Source organism: Melozone crissalis, unplaced genomic scaffold (genome assembly GCF_028551555.1).
Source record: "Melozone crissalis strain CALT ecotype California unplaced genomic scaffold, PUWL_Pcris_2 ptg000027l_1, whole genome shotgun sequence".
Lineage (NCBI taxonomy): Eukaryota > Metazoa > Chordata > Aves > Passeriformes > Passerellidae > Melozone > Melozone crissalis.
In genome coordinates, this window is record NW_026535805.1 from 12,262,850 (window position 1) to 12,283,691 (window position 20,842).

Consider the following 20,842-nt stretch of genomic DNA (forward strand, 5'->3'; position numbering starts at 1 on the left):
ATTTCTTGACTTACTAAGTCAAAAAATGCTGAACATTTCTCATAACGATGAGCTTCATTCTACTTGTTTACATTCAGAGCATTCCAAAGGAAATTGATGAGCTACTCAATGCAGTTGGAATTGCTACATATTTGCAGGTAGCCTATGAATAAGCTGATTTTCATTCTTTATTGTTTTTTCCCTCAAAAATCAAAATTTTTCAGGGATTTATTTTTTTTTTATTTGATGGAAGGAAAAAAATCTGTCAAATGGGCTTTCCTCATAATTGCTACAATATCACGCTACTATTCACTAACTTTAAAACAAAATGGAAAACAAATGCTCTTGACTTTTCTCAGAAATGGTAAAGTATAATATGATGCACCTTATCAGTTGTGTGACTAAAGCTACAGCTCTCTGGAATTCAGAATTCTGTGTTAAATGGTGAGCACTTGCATTACTGTGTCATATTTTTCATTTTATTAGTTTGTTCTCATAAATGTTAAACATAAATTAATTCTTCTGCTCTCATTTTGTTTATCTAAAAAGCAAAGCTTAAAAATTTCAGCTAGACTACATAAGTGGTTCAGAATGTACTTCATAAAATGCTTCCAAAATCTGAATTGCTTGCTTTGGATCTTGTCTTCTGTTTCCTCAGCAGTAAAAGGCTGATCTAAATATTTCTTTGAGCTGAAGAATTAGTTTCATATTTAAGGGGAAAAAATTAGAAAAGGAGCTCTTTGAACTATTTTTAAAAAGTAGAAAATAACATCCTACATCCCAAATACAAGGAAATTGTACTCTTTCAGGTTTCAGCATTATGCTTTAGAATAGAATTAAATTACCTTCAAATGATTTTTTTGTGAATTATATGCCAAAAGTAAAAGGGAAAGTCCTTTTTGTTTGAATAACTTGTGATTTTTTTTTTTAATAATATAAATGAGCTCACTTGCAAATTTCAGTATGTGCCCAGAAAGTCAGGATTTCAAATCAACATCTTATGTTCCAGAGAACCCACGCTTCCAGAGCTTTTGCCAGCTGGAAATCTCTGAGAACAGGACCGGAAGTACTGGCTTAGCACTTCAATTTATTAATAACTTTACCTTATTTCTTTGAGATACATATGTTATTACAGACACTTCTATTTTTTACTTCAACAGTCATATATATTGTTCATGTTATTCAAGTCCTGGAGATCTCATTACTTCTGTCTTACATTTGTTCTGTTTCAACATAGTGACATCTGTATGCTATCATAGTATTAACAATATTGCACTGTTGTACAATATAGACCTTTAACAGTTACTCAGTTAAGCTCTTGAACAAATGGCTTCTTTTACAAAGCAGAGCAAATGTTCTTATTTGCTGATGTCAGTGTTCAATTTCATTTGCAAGGTGGAAGAAATAAAGACATATCACCTTGCCTTATGGCAACACACTTTTGCAGACTATAGATGTAGAAGTTAGCAGATTGACCAACATGAACTGTGTAGGCAGTATTCAAGAGAAAACAAGCTACCTTAGCTATAAAGTAGTCTTAAGATGTCTCATGCTAACTCAGATTCCTAATACATGCAGCTAAGCTATGTGCTTAAATTGTAAATAATTTTCTGTGATCCTGCTTTTTGTTCCAAGGCCCCTGAAAGAAGGGGAAAAAAATCTTATTTAAACTGATCACCTTTTACATTGAAACTATTCAGAGACAATAAACTGTAAAGCTCTTTTCAAAGGATAGCAAGTTTGTTTCAGCATGGGGGTGGGAGGGAAGTAGATGATTGACTGTGTCCTGCTTTTTAGTGTTCAAAATTATACCAGTCATCTAATGTTATATGGTTTCAACAGTAATAGTGTAATAAACACATATTAGTGAGTTGTATGGAGAAAACATAACATAGCTTCCATTGATTATTTATATGTTTGAAAAAATCTTGGAGCCAATTTTCAAGTATATATGACCAAATGTGATCATAGAAACTTTTAGAATCTCACTGAAATTCCCTGAATATTTGGTCATGTGCATTCTTCTGAAGGTACCACTAAATATCTGTTTGCATATTTTGGAACTTTGAATACTTTTTGGTAGTCTTTTTCTTTTGAGCTTGTAAGTAATAACCTGTAAGTGATACTTTACAGAGTTTTTTTAACTACTTCTGTCTTCTAAACGGTAAGATTATCTTGGTGTTCATCCATATGAGTACTTTTGGCTTCTTTGAATTACTATTATGCTTGTCCTATGTAATTTCATTTTATTTCAAGTTCTTCCTACTTTGTAGATATTTTGATTTTTTAAAATTTTGATTAAAAAAAGGTTGGTTTTCTCTTGCTACTTTTATATATACTCTAGTGATTAGAACATAACTACTGTTATGGCCACAATTATTAGCTGGCAGTGAGTAGCATTCCTTTCTGTATGCGCTTTTGGATTGTTTTTATAAAGTGCTGTTGAAGAAGGAAATCATCTACTCAGCAAGCTACTTGACATGTTTCTTCTCTGAAAAAAAAAATTTGCATGTGTAGAATTAAAGGCAGTAGGCACCTTTTTCTCTCATAAACCAACCTTGGTCTTTTGATTGTCTAGTCCAAACCACCCCTTTTCTTACTGATACAAAGATTTAGAGCTGTGCGCATTTCATCATTGAAATGAATGCTTTTCAACTGTGTAGAAACTCATCTTACATCTGTTTGCCACATGGTAGCCATCTAATTCAGAAGAATCTCCTATAATATGTAGTTGTTAGAGCACTATATAGATATTTTTCCAAACTGTGTAAATCTTCCAGTCTGTAGAAGCATAAGACACTCAAAGGCTTACTGCTCTTACTTACTACCCTGGTCTCAGACTGAACCAAATCAATGCAGCCTATACCAGGGCTATGATAATAGAACTATTCTATGAAATATCAACTGAAGTAATTGTACAAAGTCTTATTTAACTGCTTTCACTATTTACCTGAATTATTATTATTTCACCCAGGAGTTAGCACACTTTTGTTAAATGTGGGGTTAAGCAGTAATTTCTGGACACAGCATACAGAATTATCCTCTATAAATATCAGTTAAGCTGTCAAATGTACTACCTGTCAGCAATGTATACCAGCTCTTCTCTGGGCAAACTGGGTGTATTCTGTGTACTTTAACCTTCTGTCATTTCATTCACAACAATGCCTGGAAATACCTTTCCTTTTTTCCCTTATCTCACATAGCATTATTCATAGAATCCACTACTTTGAATCTCCATGGTCTTCCCATGCTGATGCACACTTGAAGATAATTTAGCTTCAAGTTAGCTGTTCTTAAATGTAATAGTCATTCTGCTTACACTGTCATGCATGTTTTAGATCAATGAATTCGTAAAACTTTTAGAGATGTGGCATTCCTAATTAAACAATATAGACATTATTATTAAACTTAAAAATAATTTTTGGAATTAATATATTTTAAAACAAATTGATACCAATTATGTTACCAATAGGAAAACTATTGCAAAGTCAAGGTAAACAAACTTGTTTAATTAAAATGAACTCTCTAATTACCACAAGTTCTTCATTAGCTGCCTTGTTAGCAGCCTAGTTTTCATAAACTTAGATTTTTGCTCGTGACAGAGTTCACAACTGACACACAAAATTAATTGTTATTTAAGTGGACTTAATTTTGATACATAACATACAGTGTCAGTGATCAGGGGTTAAAAGGCAAATTCTCTCAGGAATGAATCATGGCACATAAAGCAAGGTCAAAACAAGTCCTTCCAAATCTGTGTTTTGAGACTGTGCATCCTGCAAGCTATTGAGAGCTCCAGACTTTAAAAACTTACTCAGTTGGCTGGGAGTGCTTTTCTGATGCATTTCAGCTGTGTAATTTGCACCCTGATTCATCCAAACAAGTGACTGATTCAGAAGCAGATTTTTAGAAAAAATATAGGTGCATGTTATTTAATGAATGGGTAAAAGTGAAGTAGTACAGTGCTCAGTTAATCATTCTGAACTAGTGCTATCAGAAAAATTGCATGGAATCTGAAGTAATGTGGATAGAAAAGTTTTGTGATTTATGTGCAGTCTAATCAGTAAGCATTCTTCATTAAAGAAGAATTTCTGAAGGGTGGAAAGTAACAGAAGAGAAATAAAGTTGATAATGTAAAAGCTATTTCTGAGCTGCAGTGCAGTATGTGTTTACATTATTTGCAAAAGAAAAGATATAAAGAGGGGAAGGCTCCACCAAGAACTTGGGCCTGATTTACAGTCACTAATGAAAGAGCACTGTTAGTTTAACACGTTTCCATCCCAACTGTTTATGACTGTTCTACTGTGAGTTTTCTTCCAAGCATCAACACAAGGACTTGTGCTTGACACAGCTTGTGGTTTCACATTCTGTTATCATGATTCAAACCTGCCTGGATCAGCACTGTAATACTTTTCTTTTTTTACTAGGTTAATATGTAAAGGGCCACTATCAAAATTAGTTTTAAATTAATCTTGCAAATCGCTTAATACTGTTCCCTTGACATTGACTTTAAAACTTTTGTGCATGTGTCTAATCTTTTGCTCCTATTTGGGGTTTTGTTGTTTGGTTTTGGGGTTTTTTTTCTGATGAGCACTGGGAAAGAAAGACCCATTCTTTGTTTATTGCTGATTTCACAGTAAAAGAGTTTTTGTTTCATACTTCCCTATTCTTCATTCTTCTGAGAATTTCTGTTGGGAAAACTGTTTTTTCTGATACAGCAGGGTTCTGGCAATAGTCTTCAGCATACCCTTGCTCTTATTAATGTAAGTTAGGCCTGCTGTTCTCAGGGCAGAACATTGCAGTAGTCAAAGAACAGAAATCCATTAAAAATTACCTTGGATGCTCCATTGACTTTAATAACATCAAACCATGTTTACTGCTCTGTAGTTTACCTTACAACATACAAGAGAAAAGAGAAAAAAGGGAGCCACATTGCATGCCCATGAGTTATGAGACATCTTCATATGATACTTATTTTCCTGTCATGTAAAATTAACAGTGATTGTCCACATTCCAGTTTTGATTCTGGAATTCTGCATGAAAACATTTTTGAGAGCTTTACTAAGCTAAAACTAATGAAGAATGCAGCATCTGGCTTGCTAATGCTATTAACTACAACAAATGAAAGATTATTAGTTTAATATTTGTTTATACACAAAAATAGACTTTTTAGGATTTCTAAAATATACTTTTAGGTTTGGGGATTTTTTTTTAATACTGGCTTAATACTTTCAATGTAAGTATCTTGTGGCTAGGTACTTCTATTTCAGATAAATGCAGCCTTTTCTAATACAACTCACTAGCATAATAAAATCCCTTCAAATTTAAATAAATTAAATTGACCATCTTATGTTAGAAGAGTACCAAATACATATATATATACATATGGCATATTTCCACTGAAGCAGTTAAGTGTAACAAGTAAGCAATTCAGTTATTTTCAATTCAGTGTTTGTACCTAGCTCCATGATTAGGTTTCTATGGAATTTCAGTTAATTAAACAGCTTCTATCATAGCTTTTTCCTATCAATCTTACTTTTAAAGCAGAGCAGTATGAATTCATAGCTATAAGTATTTTTTTTTATAAGGGTCTCTCCAGTGTGTATAAAATTCTTGATGTTGATCTTCAGATGATAGTACAGAAAGCATTTCTTTATCAAGTTTTCTGCCTCAGTGAGTGATAGGTATTGTTACAAGGTTTTTAGTGTAATTTCATTACTAGGCCTTTGTCTTGAATTTTAATTGGGGGAAATTTTTTTGCTTCCAATTGATACCTTCCTTGCAAAGCTCATTTTGTAAGTTATAACAGAGAAATAGAATGTCAAAACAGGAATTTATTTCTTCTGTAGTCCATCTTTCATATAACAGGGAGGTCCAGGACTGCTGTAGTGCTGCTCTCCAAAAATACAGTCAAGAAAGGAAAATATAATATCATACTGTAAGCAGGAGTGTTCACATATATTCAATGTTATGGAAAGTGGTTTTGGTATGTTTGTTAGTTGATTTTTTTTCTTCTTGATTTTAGCTAGTTTTCATTATATGCTTGAACCAAAGCATTTAAACATTTTTTCCTTCCCTCTAGTTTATGAGTTACCTTGGCATTCTCAATCATTTTATAGAACCTATGTATATGATTTTTCTAAATTATTTTCCAATTGACTTTTGTCAATTTGTGTAACGGGGAAATCAAGGTTCAGCCTGGGTTGTTTTGGGGAGAAGAAAATCTCAGTCACATACTTAAAAATTTTTCAAACATGGTATGTACTCTGTGTCCAGCATGCTCTTTCCTTTGGCAATTTCATTATCAAAACACCCTTCTTTGGGCAGCTTTATTTTATAATTTCTGTTTTGAGAGAACATAAAAATATTGGCCATTATTCTCAGCATAAAAGCATAATTTAATAAAAGAATTAATTGCTCAGGTCTTTTTGAAAGAAACTCTAGTTCACAGCTCTTACAGAAAATAGGACATACTGACTGACTGGGTGTATGGTCTCAGGACTGAGCCACAATAGATGACTAAAAATACTTTATTTCCTATGCCTTTTTTATTCTACTATGACTGAGTAAAAAATGAACCTTTAGAAAAAGACTGTTTTTATTTTACCTCATGATTTCATATTGCCTTTGTTCTGCCACTTACCCATGTCTCTGAGTAGATCACTAAAAGAAGATTTGCTAGAAAGTTCTTAGGACTTCTTTTTGTCTATGAGTTTCTTTCTACTCTTGAACAGCTGGATGCTGCTTTGTTCAGTGTTGGGATGTTTAATCTGTTCTGGTTCAATTCTTGCTGACATTTTCTTGCAAAAGTCTTTGGTTTGAGAAAAACAGTTAAATGTTCATTCTCCTTGTAGAAAGCTAAGGATCAAACATAGGTGACTATTTCAGAAGATGCTATTATTGCTAAGGAGAATGGTATTATCCATCTATTCAAAGTAACAGAATGAAAAATGAAAACTATTTTGGCTCTCCTTTATTTTCAAAAAGATTTTTCTCACTGTCTCTCTATTGGAGGATGACTAAAGTTTGTGCATGATTTTGACCAGAAAAAATGTTCTAGGCTTGTAGCTATAGGTGCCCTAAATGAATTTCATAAATCTTTTACAGCCCTATTTTATATAATTCTGTGCTCTAGTTTTCATTTATTCTATATATTTAATTTTATGGAGTATTTAGAGGAAAATAATAAACTGATTTTGTCAGGAATATGAGAAGTAAAAAGGATACTCCTCTTGTAAATTCTGTTGTCATTTGTTTTTTTGCCACCTACCAAACAGATATACCTTGTCTAATATATCCTAGGAAAAGGTAAATGTACAGTCACTATTCCTTTTTTATGCTTATTCTCATCTGTCACAGACATCTTTTGTGAAAAATCCTTTCTTTAGGAATTTTCCCCTTTCTGAGAAGCTGTGGCCTCAGCAACAAAATGTAAACAATGGTTATCTGCTGCTGTGGAATGCAACAGGTGCACCTGTGATTGGTCTTGGGTGAATGTTTGGATTTACTGACCACTCACGGCAGAGCTGGGTCTTACCCTCTGCTGAGACACAGACCTTTGTTATTCATTCCTTTTCTATTCTTAGCTTAGCTAGCCTTCTGAGAACTTTTCCTTCTATTTCTTTTTAGTATAGTCATAATGTAATATATATCATAAAATAATAAATCAAGCCTTCTGAACATGAGGTCAACATTCTTGTCTCTCTCTTCATCCTGCAACCCTTGTGACCACTGTGACACTCATCTGTATATTTTCCTCTTGTCCTGTGATTCTTCATTGTCTCCTTGAAAAATCTTGTAAATATATCTGAAAATGAAGTAGCATTGTCTTTTTTTAATTTATAAAACTGAAGATCTGAACTGTATAAATTCATTTCTTTTTTTTGATGGTCTTTGAGCTGCTGAATCAGTTAAACAAAAGATGGTTCAGTTTACTAAGATCTACTCATTGAGAAGAGAATCTTCAAGTTGCCTCTGCATTGCATTGTTTATTTTGTACCTTTGTTTATTGCTTCAATTTTCTGGAAGAAGTCCTATAATGTCCAGTGTGTTGCCAGAATTTGTGTTTATTTTAGAAAGAGTTCTGGTTGGTGTTTTTCACATGGAAACCTAAAAGAGTGAGAGAGGCAGTGATTTCTTTTGCTAGAAGTCATGGAGATTTGCATGGCTGGTTTTCTTTTATTTATTTATTTTAATTTTTGTTTTATCCATAGCATTTAGACTTGGATGGTCTTTTCCTTATCTTGTTCTCAGTCTTAACAATGAAATATTGAAAATTTATCTAAAAATTTAGTGACTATCTAGGGTTTCCTACAAGTAAAAAAGAGGCTGAATTTGTTTATAACTTCAGATTTACACTGTGCTATTTTATATTTCACTCAGTCTTTTGGTGCTTAGATCTCTTTTGGCTTTTATGTACTACTTGGAAATCAAAAAATGAATTATATTGTTGTGATTTTTCAAGAATTCAGAAAAGGTAACCTGAGAGAGAGGAAATAAGAGTTTATATCTATAACTACAGCTTGTCTAGTTTGCTACACTTAACAAATGAACCTTGACTCTTGACTGGAATAATAATTTCAAAAAATTGAACATTATGTTTCAGGAATTATATGTTCTTTATCTTTCTCTAGAAATATTTTCACATTATAGTAATTGTAATTGCAAGTCAGGGCAATTTTTATGATTGATTCCCATAGCCCAAATCTGTTGTAATCTGAGTATGGGTAAATCCCTGGCATCCAGACAGTCTTTGAAAGGTTAAAACATCTCCCTCATAATTTCTAGTTGAAGATAAAGGCCCATTTGTGTAGATGACTTCATACAGTCAGTCTAGACAATCTGATTATCAAAAACCATTTTTTAGTTATTTCCTCTTACTTACTGAAACCAATAAGGTGCTTAAGACAGTGACAAATACTAACTCTGTGTAATCACAATCATATTCTCATTAAAAGTATAAATGCCTCTTTTTTCACAGTGCTTACACAAATGCCTGCCTCCATGGATGAAGGATTAATTCTCCTGCTCTTTGTGCTTAGTGTGTCTGCAGAGAGCATGAGTAGCTTTGTGCTATTGGCTTCTGTTTTGTTGTACTCTTAATGCTGTGAAAAATCAGGTAGCAATAAGTAAAATTTTGGGTTATTTTATGGAGTAAATTTTGTTATCTCTTCAGTTGAGAAGCAAGTCAATGCCAATAATATTTCTGTAGGTAATATTTCTCTTTATATATCCTCTCCTTCAAGCTCTCCACATGTACAGTTCACATTGACTTCAGGGAGTGTTCTATAAATTAAGAAGTTGTGAATTTTAGACATTTGATGAGTGGAATACACAACATATATGTCTTTTGCTATTTAAGTGAAATTATGAAAATGAGAAAGCAAAGTTTGTTTGAAGCTAATCCTCGTTTCCTTTTTCTTCTGTTCTGAGTGTTGCCACTTTGCTATCTCTAGAGGAGATAAATACCAAAGGTTTTTGTAATGTTTTCCAATTTTCATTCCAGTCCTGCAGCATTATTTTCTCCAGAAAATAGTGTTCAGGTTTTTTTCAGATTGTCATGCATGTTATTGTTTCACTCTCCAGCAGGGATTTCCTATTACTGTAATGTGAAGAATTCCAGTGAGAGAAGTCTTCAGAAGCAGGGAAATACCACAAAACATACTCTAGGGTCAGCTTTGGATGCTGTGATATTGTAATGGTTACAATTTTTCTATGTGGTTACAACAAAGCGATTCTGATAATAAAACAGCAACAAGATTCCCAATCCTGTGACTGAAATGACTATGAAGTGGCATTCAGAAGGCTTGCATATATAGTGGAGAGCTGAACAAAAACAGTCCAAAAGAAACACTAGGCACAGAGATGAACTCTTGCCCTTCTTGGGCACTTGATGCAGCTACCTTAGATTCCCTGGCTCAGACTCAGAACTTAAGTTAATCTTCTGAGGATGATAACCTAAATAAACATTTAAAATGATAAAATTGTGCTTTACAGGGCATATGCCTGTCATTGTTGCCTGCCTTTTGCCTATTAAATAGCAAAGAGCATTTGTCAGGAACCAGGAAGCCATAAATCTGAACCCAGTTGATGGAGTTTGAATTTGCACTTGCAGTTTCTCAGAAATATACCTTAGTAAGTGGGTTAAAAGTCTAATTTGGGCTTATAAATCCTCTTCCCTTTGTCTTGAGAATGAACTGCAATGCATCCTGAAATATGAGACCTGGGAAGATGGTGACAGCATGTAAGAGGAAGACTGACTCTATCTGTAGAGATGCAACATCTGGCCTAAAACATGATATATTACGCCTGTATAGGTTTCTGGTCTGATAATTTTAATTTGGTTTTAAAAAATAAAGAAGGTGCTTCTCTGTGCCAGGTTGTCTTATGAAGACCAAATTACTGAACGGTATCTCCCTAAGGAAGACTTGCGAGAGAACACATTGCAAGAGAATAAAATGCTAATTATATTTCATTCCTCAAAGGAGCAGTAGGTCTTTGAGAAGTGCATAAATATCTGCACTAGAAGATATTTTGCCTTACTTGGTTATTGGAGCAGGTAATTTATGCATGAAAGCTGTGCTGTCTGCTGACTATTGTAATAGAAAAATAAGTTGATTTTTCTTTTGCAGAAATAATCATATTTAGTTACAAATCCTATGCCCAAAATATTTTAAAGTCTAGTCTTCTGAGGGAGCAGATTTTAAGTCTTTTCAATTATGAGATAGCAGAAGAGGAAAAGGTTACAAAATAAATGAGAAAAAGAAAAGATTACTTCTAAGTTGCTTTTTTTTCTAGAACTATTCCTTAGCATGTACCAGTATGTTCAGATATGCAGTTGTAGAATCTTCAGTATCAAATCCAGGTTTCATTAATCAGAACAAAAGTGCATTTTAAATGCATGGACCTTGAAGAAAAATAGCCTATTAATATCAGGCAGCTTGGTACATTTTGTATTGTATTTGGCATGCCACTTTGCAGAGTTTTCTCCTTGTTTGTGAAATTTCTTTTTTTCTCTTCAAAAAATGTCATTTCCAGGTTGGATGAGTTAATTGAAGCATTTCTCAAAGATAATGATCCTGATAGCTCTCTAGATGTTGGTGCTGACATGCGGAAGATCAAGTATTGCTTCGTTCATATGAAGGTATTTTTTTTAAATGGGGATCAAAGTGCAGCTGGTACTCTGAAAATAACTTGGAGATATTCATGGTTAAAAAGTGTTAAAAGAAATTCAATGTATTTTAGAGGTACTGGGAAAGGGTAAAACAATTGAACTTTAAATAGTGGGGAGGACTCATATAAAACTTAAATTTAGATGGGGAAATTCAGCAGCGTTTTGTGGAAACATCAGCAAGGATCCCAGCATGCAGTAAATTGTAAGAGAGCACTGGAAGTTACTGGAATCAAGACAAGTTGTTTTTATATGGATAGATGTTCTCATCTGTATTTCCAGCATTACTGAGGCTTTATTTTGGACAAACTATGTTGACAGACGTAAAAATGTAGGTTAAAAACATTATATCCCTTTACCTGTTGCACTAATTCTTCTGATGGTGTTGCAAGACCTTCTGAATCATTGAGAAAACAAGATACACTTGATAATTGTGAAATTATAGAAAATAATACTTTTCTGTATTTTGGGATATTGTTTTTTCAATATAATAGTGTATACATTTCTGATTTTAATTTATTATGTATAAATAAATAGTTTTTAATTATATATTAATACTATGATGCTAGAGAACACTGGAGTTTGTCTAGAAAGAGTAAAGTAAATTGAACCCTTGCTAATGAAGATTAAAAAATACAATTTGTTTCATACTTGATACAATGGATATAATTTGACAGTTAACTGTGGCATGATTTTTTTCTGTCAAGAGTATAGACAGGTTTTACCTTTCTTTCTACTGCTAGACTCCGTCAGAATAGAATAGAGAGCTGGATGGAAAGTTAAAAGGGTGTGCTTTTTTTGTTTCTCTTTATAGCAAATTATAAATCATCCAATGACTTCAGGTAAAAAACTGCTCTCAGAAGACATCTCTGAAGAAAAAAACAGTAATGAAGAACTGGAAAAACTGAAAGGACTTCTGCAGCAAAGAGACAATGAAATCAGTATCCTTTGTGGGGAAAAATTACTATTTGGGTTTGAGATGATCTTACAACCATTTTTCTTTGTGTGAGAGAGGCTGTACTGTGTTACAGGAAATACTCAAATCCCAGCTTTTATGTGACAGGACTTCTGCTTTGCACCTGCTTCTCTTTCCGTTTTTACCAAAATCTAAATCCTGGATCCCAGCACCTCTTCGCTTTAGAATGGTCCAACCAATAACCAAATATTGTGGATCAAGCCACATTTAAAACATTCTCCTCAAGCAAATTAAACTGCTTTTTAGAGGGGGAAACTGATGCTATATAAAGACCAATCTATTACTTTACAAAGAATAGAATTTCCTATGTGTCTTATTTTTAGCCAAATGAGGTATTGCTTTGGGGACTACCTGGGCAATTTGCCCTTAGAACAAATATAAAACTTGTACTTTTTACATTTAAATTTAAATAATTTTGCACATAAAAGTGCTAAACTGTTCAGACGTGCTTTGTCCGTTTCACTGCCTCACAGGAAACATGAGTAGCTGCACTGCAGCCTGACAGGTGGGAGGTATTTTTAGCAGTTTGGCAGACCTGTGGGCTAACCACAGCCACTACAGCCCCAGATTTGTGGCTACTCAGTGGGGAAAGTTTGTAATACAGCAGAGAAATTAAAATATGGGGTTGGTGAATGTAAAGGTAACAGGGGTTGTCTCATAGTTATTAGTAAAGAGCAAACTCGGTTGCATTCTTTGTGCTCAACGATTCCAGCTCAGTTTTATATGTCAAATGAGAATAGCATTTTTTATTGGGGTGTAGCATGTTACCTGTCTGAACTGAGGTGGCAGGAAAGCTTCCCCATTTCTGCTCTTTCACAGATGATAAGATTGTGTTTTTCAAAGGTGCAGTTTCAAATAAATTTAACTAATAACTCATTTATTTTGAAAGAATTTTCTTTCAAAAACTTCTTCAGTTTTTTTTTAATGGAAATTTTAAGATCTGAGTTCCCAGAAACATTTTCTCCTGAAATGAATTACTTCATTAGCATGAGAAAAAAAGCAAAAGATCACTATCAAACACACTTCTGCTCAACCGAATTATACAGCTTTGCTCACAGAAGTGAAAGGAGCAAACTTTTGCAAATCCATGTAAGAGTTAAATAGAAAGAATATAGGAAGACTTTGAAGAGAAGACTGATTTAGGGAGTCTGCAGTGGCTAAGTGACAGTGCATCATCACTAGAACATTAATAACATGTCTAATGTGATGAAATGGTGGGAAGTATGGAAGCTGTTGAATAAACTGTGAGTTCCCTCTTGCCTACCGTAGCTAGAAGCTATCATAAAAACTGAATTGGAAAGTGTTTTATTATTATTACTTAGTCTAGTTAATAATATTCCCCAAAGACTACTTTGAATTTCTGCTGTTCATTAAGAAGATTAATTAGGATTAAGAAGAGCAGCATATAAAAAAACAGATCACAGGGACTTCTGTGTTGCTAATTGAATGTATGCAGGATTTCCATTATATGTCCTCTATGAGCTGTTAGGCAAAATGTATTTATATTTAATATACTTCCAGTAAATTCACAGTGTTATTGCAAGAAATTTCCTAAAGACTTTTTCTGAATTTTAGTGAACCTTTTGTGAAAAGCTTACAGATAGGATATACTTGCAAGGCTACCTGTAAATTAAGAGGTTTTTTCTTTTGTTATTCTGTAATAAAAAAGTTTTTTTATTACAGAATTTGAAAAATAAAAAGGGCCTACCACAATGGCAATAAGATCCTGTTTGTCTGTAAATGCTTTTATCAGGAGTTGATTGAATGGGATCAGCCATTGTGGTCGATGTGTGACTTTGTTATTGTTTTAGTAAGAACTAATCTGCTGTTTGGAAAAACTGAGGTGGATGAAAATAATTGCAACGAATATGTCCAACTTTATTTTCACATTCACACATATGCTTCCGTAATGTGAATTTTTTCACTTTGGATTAAAATAAAAGGCTTATGGACAAACAATGATGATAGTCACTTTAAAAAAAAAAAAAAAGAAAAGAAAAAAATTTTTCCTTAATGTATTTTGCAGATGTTCTGGTAACTATGCTGAAAAAAGAAAAAAAGAAAGCACGAGATACTCTTTCCCAGCTTAATGCCACCTCTGCTGGTTCTGCAGTCTTGGAGCAGTCTCATTCTGTGAGCTTGGAAGAACGTCAGAGTCCATCTAGATGTTCTAGTCTGAAAGAGGCAAAAGTTTTCAGTTCTTCCATTCCCAGACTACCTTTTCTTTCCAGAGCAACAGGTTGGTGTAATTAATTAAGTGAACAGTTATTGCATCATTCCAGTATGATTTATAGCATATCCTTCAAATGTGAACCAAAACAAGGAAGCTTTATTTTTAGTACTAGTCATATTGTGCTAATCCTATATCTACAAATGCAAGGTTTTAAATTTAAAGCCTTCTAAGGTGCTGATGGCTTTTACAAATTTATGTAAATACTCTGTTGAACAGCCATATGGAACCATAGTATAAATTCAGTTGCAGGCCCTTTATTCTTTCGGTAAATTAAGAGAAAAAAATGGGGGTTTGAGCATAATTCATTAAGAAATATAATAATATTTTCCCCTGGAAGATCCATTTCAATTTAGCCAAAAAAGTGATATTTCAGGATTTAAGTTTGTGTTTAAATCATTGTAGAAGCAACTCAAACAATTAAATAATATTGACCAGTTAGCATGGATTGGTAGGGCAGTTTTTATAGTGGTTATTTGAAAAGTGTTAAATGTGAATCATTGTAACTTTCTTTCCGTACATCATTTGAGCTAGTTATTTATGAAAATAGGTAGCAATATTCTTGCAAGTTGTTAATTTCAAAATCCACATGAAAAAACTTCCAATAACTGTAGACACATTTTTCTTGCATGGTTTCATGTTTTCTTCATTTTCTAGTTGAATTGTTCAAATAAAAAGATTTTTTGGTGTCAGCAGGTTCTAGAAGTTCTTATGTTTTTCTTACTAAAGAACATACCTCATCCTAAATTATCACATGTTACATATTCATGATTTATAGTTGTGTAAGCTTTTTATGCATTTTGGGGGGTGGCTAGCTTAAGAAGAGTTTTTAACGTGAAACTCAGACATGGCAGCTGGCAAGTAGAAACTTAGATTTTGCTAGAGTACTAGTGGGAATGGCATTCTTAAACCACATAAAGTTGCCAATTATCCTCTAAAATTGCGTTGTAATTGAACTAGTCAGTTTTCACACTTGCTATTTTGTTTCAGTTGCTCAACTACTGAGGAATTCCCTTTGCCTTCTACTCTTTGTATTCATCATCCTTCTTCTCTTTTTATAGGAAGAATTTATTGGATTTGGTGTCACAATACTATAAACTAAATATAATCATGTCCTTAGAACACATTTCCTTTTCATTACCTCAGAAATATGCCTGCAAATAATAACTACATTTTTTCAACAAATTGCTAGTATAATTACATCTTTTATACAGTGGCATTTCTTCGATCTTTTAAAAAAAGCCCTCATAAGCATGAGAAAATTCTTAGTATTGATCAGTGCATTCCCTTTTTACAAACATTGTCTGGGTACATTCATATCAGTTTTCTTTTAATGTAAAGTAGGAAGTTTGAGCATGTCAGCTCAAATTGACTGGGTTGTAGAACCTTATTGCCTGCACTCTGCACTGGCAAGGCCAGGTTGGATGGGACCCTGAACAGCCTGCTCTAGTGGAAGACATCTCTGCTCTTGACTGGGGGTTTGGTACTTTGTCATCATCAAGGTCCCTTGCAATCCAAGCTATTTTGTGATCCTTTGCTAAGTTTGGATGAGACATCGTTCTCACTAAAGCACAGAGCCTCATTTTTCATCTATTGAAAGACTGAAAATTATGTTCATCGCTATAAAATTATCTATCCATTTCAAAATCTATCTAAGCTATGTATATATGTATGCTATTTTGTCTATAGGCTTTAAGAATTCACTAAAGATTGTGAAAGGGCCTGGGCCAGAGCCAGGAGCAAACTCCCAGGTTGAAGCTTTCATGTAGTACTAAAGCTATTCTTCATAATTTAAACCCTTTGCATCCTTTACATTGTTTATGAAGATTTCAATTTACAGCACAAAGGCTTTATAGTATGTTAACTATTTGAAAAATTTTGCTTTTCTTTTTATTTAATTCTGTACTATCAAACCTGCTATCAGCCTTATTTATTGCATTATAGTGTCATATTTCTATTGTCTCTAATGTGTTTTTCATTTTCCTATCTAATTTCCTTATCCTGAAAGTTAAATTAGGAAATCAAAAGAAAATATAGGAAAAAAAAAACTTAGTTTAACAAAATAGTTGTTGGAACATCTATCTAATAATTTGTTTTAAAAATATATATTTAGAACTGTTCATTTATTTTGCAGTTGATTTATTATGTAGCTTTACATTTGCTTGCCCAGAAACAGATCTTTACCATTCTGTGATAGAATAATATTCTTACAATTTTTTCCCATATGATCTAGGACCATATCTAGATTGAAAGATATGTGTAACTAGGTTTCTTGTCTATCCTATCCAGACACTTCTTGAAGTAGGAGAAAGGCAGTAATACTATTTCACTGCTGAGCTTGATGTGATAATCTGTGATAGCAGGAGATTTATCTTGATCTCATCACAGCAGTAAAACAATTCCTGGTCCAAATTTGTCCCTCAGCAGGCTGACTTTGAAGGCAAATGAGTAATGACTCCAACAAGAGTTAATTTTCTACAGGTACAGCTGTAATTTATCTCTTTTTAGGTCATCCTGCACTGAATGTGCATGGTCTTTTCAGAAGAAACTGAGTGAACATAAAAAATCTTCAAAGATTTGGCATACAGTATTATTTACCTTCCTATACACTCTGCCTTTTCCCCACCATGTGTATTCTGAAACTCTCAACAGAAGCCTTTAATGGCAGTACAGACTCAAAGATTAACTAGGCCTAACACCCAGATTTGATTTCCATGTAGGTTTTTGGGCACCATTATATAATATTATCAGCTGATAATACTAAGTTGTAAAGAGTTTATTCCATAGAGTCATAGAATTGCTTGGGTTATGTAAGGGTCCTTAAGAATCATCTAGTTTCAAACCCCCTGCCATGGCCAGGAATGCCACTCACTAGACCAGGCTGCTCAGGGCCCCATCCAAGCTGGCCTTGAATACTTCCAGGGGTGGGGCATTCACAACCTCTCTGGGTAACCTGTTCCAGTGCCTCAGCACACGCTGAGCAAAGAATCTATTCCTAACATGTATTCTAAAAACACTGTCTTTCAGTTTAAAACCATTTATCCTGTCGCTACCTGTCCATATAAAAAGTCCCTCTCCCACCTTTATAAGCCCCTTTAGATAATGGAAGGACACAATGAGATCTCCCTGGATCCTTCTCTTCTCCATGCTAAGCAACCATAGCTGTCTTTGCCTGTGTCTGATTTAATGTTGAAAAGTACTTTTTCTGAACAGGTATGTCTTTAGCTGCTTGTTTGAATATTATATTTAAAATAATGTCACCAGTAAAATATTGTTGAATATGAGATTTGATACCACTGGAGACCTAATTAAGAACAGCTGTAATTAGACATGTGGATCGTTGTTGTTTTGTATTGTTTGTGTCTGAGTATGGATTAGGCTGTACTTCTTGACAGCCACAGCAGAGAAATATGCAAATGCATAGTGTCCTGGTAATGCCCTAGCTTTCTCTGCTGGTTTTGGGTCACATAGCATTGAATTCTACAGTAATTACAAATGATACCAGTTTACATGCTGTCAGATTTCTTCTTCTTGGATCCCAGAAGACTTCTTTTAGGAAGGACTGGATGGCAGGCAGGCTGCCTGGAAGCAGTGGAAGGCTGCCTGCTGCTGTCATTTTGTCAAGTCAGATGGCATAAAACAGGTTCATAAAACAGTAAACAGACCGAACTTGCTATCTTAGTGCAGGTGTTACACCATAAAAGGGGATCACTTGCTTTTAACTATCCATCCTCCATCACAGAGAGTTCTAAATTATAAATCCATGACCACATGAGGGAGAGTGAACAAAATAGTCTGGCATAGTAGCCATTGTTATTATTGCATCATAATATCTTTCCTGAATCTGAAACAGACATAACTAGCTATGAATTTAAAGCTATGAATTTAAAGCTATGAATTTAAATTATGTTTCAGATGATCATACCAGAAAATGCAAAGATAAGTTATTGGCATAATAACCTGAGCATAACAAATGCTTCAGCAATTTTGCTTTTAATATAATCATTTAGATCATAATCGTAAAGTATCTACTTCAGCTTTGTGTTAATAATTCATATCTTCTAGACATATAATTGTAGAACTACATGTAATCCTTCTTAGGAATTGAGTCAATTGTTAATTAGTAGTTTCAGGATAAATCAGAGAATGAATGAGTCTATCAAAACAAGAAAAAAAATCAGACTTCATCAGACAGTAGAGTGATAAATATTGTATTGTATTTTACTTTTATTGCATGATATCACTCCTGTACAGAGAAGTCTTATTTTGGAATCAGTTTCTGATTTCAATGATGGCCACTTGCCTCTTAGGATAATTCTGTCAGCATAAAAGATGATATATGTATGATATAATTTTTTTACCCTGCTAGATTCATTTTTCTCCTGAAATATAAACAGTTTAGTTACAGAAAACAGTGTGACTATTGTGACATTTAAAGAATGCAGTAAATCTTAGTAAGAGGTTCAAACCGTTGTATATGCTGATGGATTTGAGAGTGATTATTTTGCTCTTACAAAAGATTTTCTTAGGATAATGTTTTGACCAGTTTGAGCCCCTTCATTTTTCTTTTTTTTATTGAGAAGTTGTGAAGTTTTTTGAGAGTTTTGTGTAGAATTTACCTTCTTTGTATCCCCTTCATGATTTAAGATCACTTTTTGCTTGACACCATGAAAACACCTATATAAAAAAGTATTCCTCCTGAAAGGCTGACTAACTGGCTTAGAAATGTAAGGTGAGAGATGGTTTCTGTAAACAGATTATTCTTATGAATAGCATGAAAATAGTGAAGCTAACACACATACTGCTCATTTCTGAATGCTAAATATTTCTGTCATCTATTAAGACATTTTAAAATATGTATCTTGTCTATTTATGTAATAATTTGGGGAAAATGCTTCCTTCTCTTGTTGAAAATCTAGCTATTGTCTGAAAAGAGAAAGTTCCCTAATGCAAAAGACTGACTGAGGTTTTCAGTCAGTGGTTTTCCATCTTATGTTTTTCACTTCAGAGTAAAGGCAGGTCTCAAATATTCAGAAAAATTATATGCTTAGCAAACCCATATGTATCTTGGAGCATTTTCTGTGTCCAGTAGTGCTTTTGGATATCTGAAGGCAGAGTCTTGGCACTGTGCTCATGACAGATCTTTTGTTAACAAACACATGTATTTATTTTATTGCTATCTGGCCAATAAAAGAGTTCACTGGTGCATTTAGGGCACTGCTCAGAATTACTGTTGATCTTTCTCATTAGTCAGAAAAGAAAGTATCTTCTACATTTTCTGTTAAAGGTCCAGGAAAAAGTATATGTCCCATTTGCTCTCCAGCTGAACTTCTACCAACTCCTAGTAACAGGTAGTGCATATTTCATTGCTACTGTTAAATCTTTGTAACAACTATTTCTTGTTACAACGATTTGTTAATTTCTGGAGCATTAAATATTTCCTATAGTGCAGAGTGATTATAGTGTAGAGTGCATTTTGCCAAGTTTAAGGACCAAGCAGGAAGTGTCAGACTTCACTGCTTGATTAAGTTGTTTTAAAAAGTCTTCAAAATAAATTCAGCAAATATTAACAGACAGCAGAAGCTTTTGAACATTTTTATTCAACTTTACTTCTGATAAGCTTAGCAAAGTTATTTTCTGGTATTTCAAGTTACCAGATAAAATGTGTATTGCTAGGGCTTCAATTTATGTCATAATTATGAATGGCTGTCAATGGCCATCTATGAGACATTTGTAGCATGTAGCTGTGAAAATTTTTTGCTCTGTCACGTGCTGTTAGACATTTGGTATCTCTGTTGTCTTTTTAAATCACAGTTTTATTCCCTTTTTTAATCCTGTGACATGAACAAAAAAGTAAACATTAAAACTCAAAGTAATTTCTAAAACAGAATTACCCTCCTTAAATGTACACTCGCTGCAATAAATACCAAGCAGACTAACTCTGAATTTAAAGGAAACTCAACTAGCTTCTGGGGCTTGCTCTTTTGTTTGTTTGGTTGGTTTTTTTTTTTTTTTTCAACATCTATTCTTCTATCTGTACTGCTTTCAAGAGATTTATTTTGTTGGAATTCACTGTGAGTCCACTGTGACTTTCACTTGAGTGAGAACTTTGAACTCACTGAGGTTAGTAAACAGCAAAAAAAGGACTGTGTTAAGAAGTTTAAAACTCCAGAAACATCTCTGTAAGGAGCAACAGATGACTATTCCTTGTGACAAAGAAATACAATTACATGTTATTGGATTTAAAGGGAGCTTCTGCAATTGATATTCAATGATAAAACCCTGTGTGTTACAATTTTCATCATCTTAACTAAGTGTTTAGAAATATGAACATCAGATTATTTTTATGAGATGAAGCCCAGATTTTCCTCTTTGGTGCTTGGTTCCCATTTGCAACTTCAAAGGCAAATTTTGTAACTTGTAAGGATTTAATGAGAGTGAGAAGATCATAGCAGTACTTTCACTAATTTTTCAGAGACACTGAACC

At 33.7% G+C, this 20,842-nt stretch overlaps 1 protein-coding gene across 1 annotated transcript in view; it reads left to right on the plus strand.

The window, feature by feature from the left end:
* The window catches only part of KIF6 (kinesin family member 6), a 151,044-nt gene that overhangs the window by 51,303 nt on the left and 78,899 nt on the right, over positions 1–20,842 (plus strand). Inside the window, exons 11-13 of the mRNA XM_054280030.1 lie at positions 11,017–11,122; positions 11,964–12,090; positions 14,152–14,364. Of these exons, the coding sequence (XP_054136005.1) occupies positions 11,017–11,122; positions 11,964–12,090; positions 14,152–14,364 (446 nt within the window). The remainder of the gene's footprint in view (positions 1–11,016; positions 11,123–11,963; positions 12,091–14,151; positions 14,365–20,842) is intronic.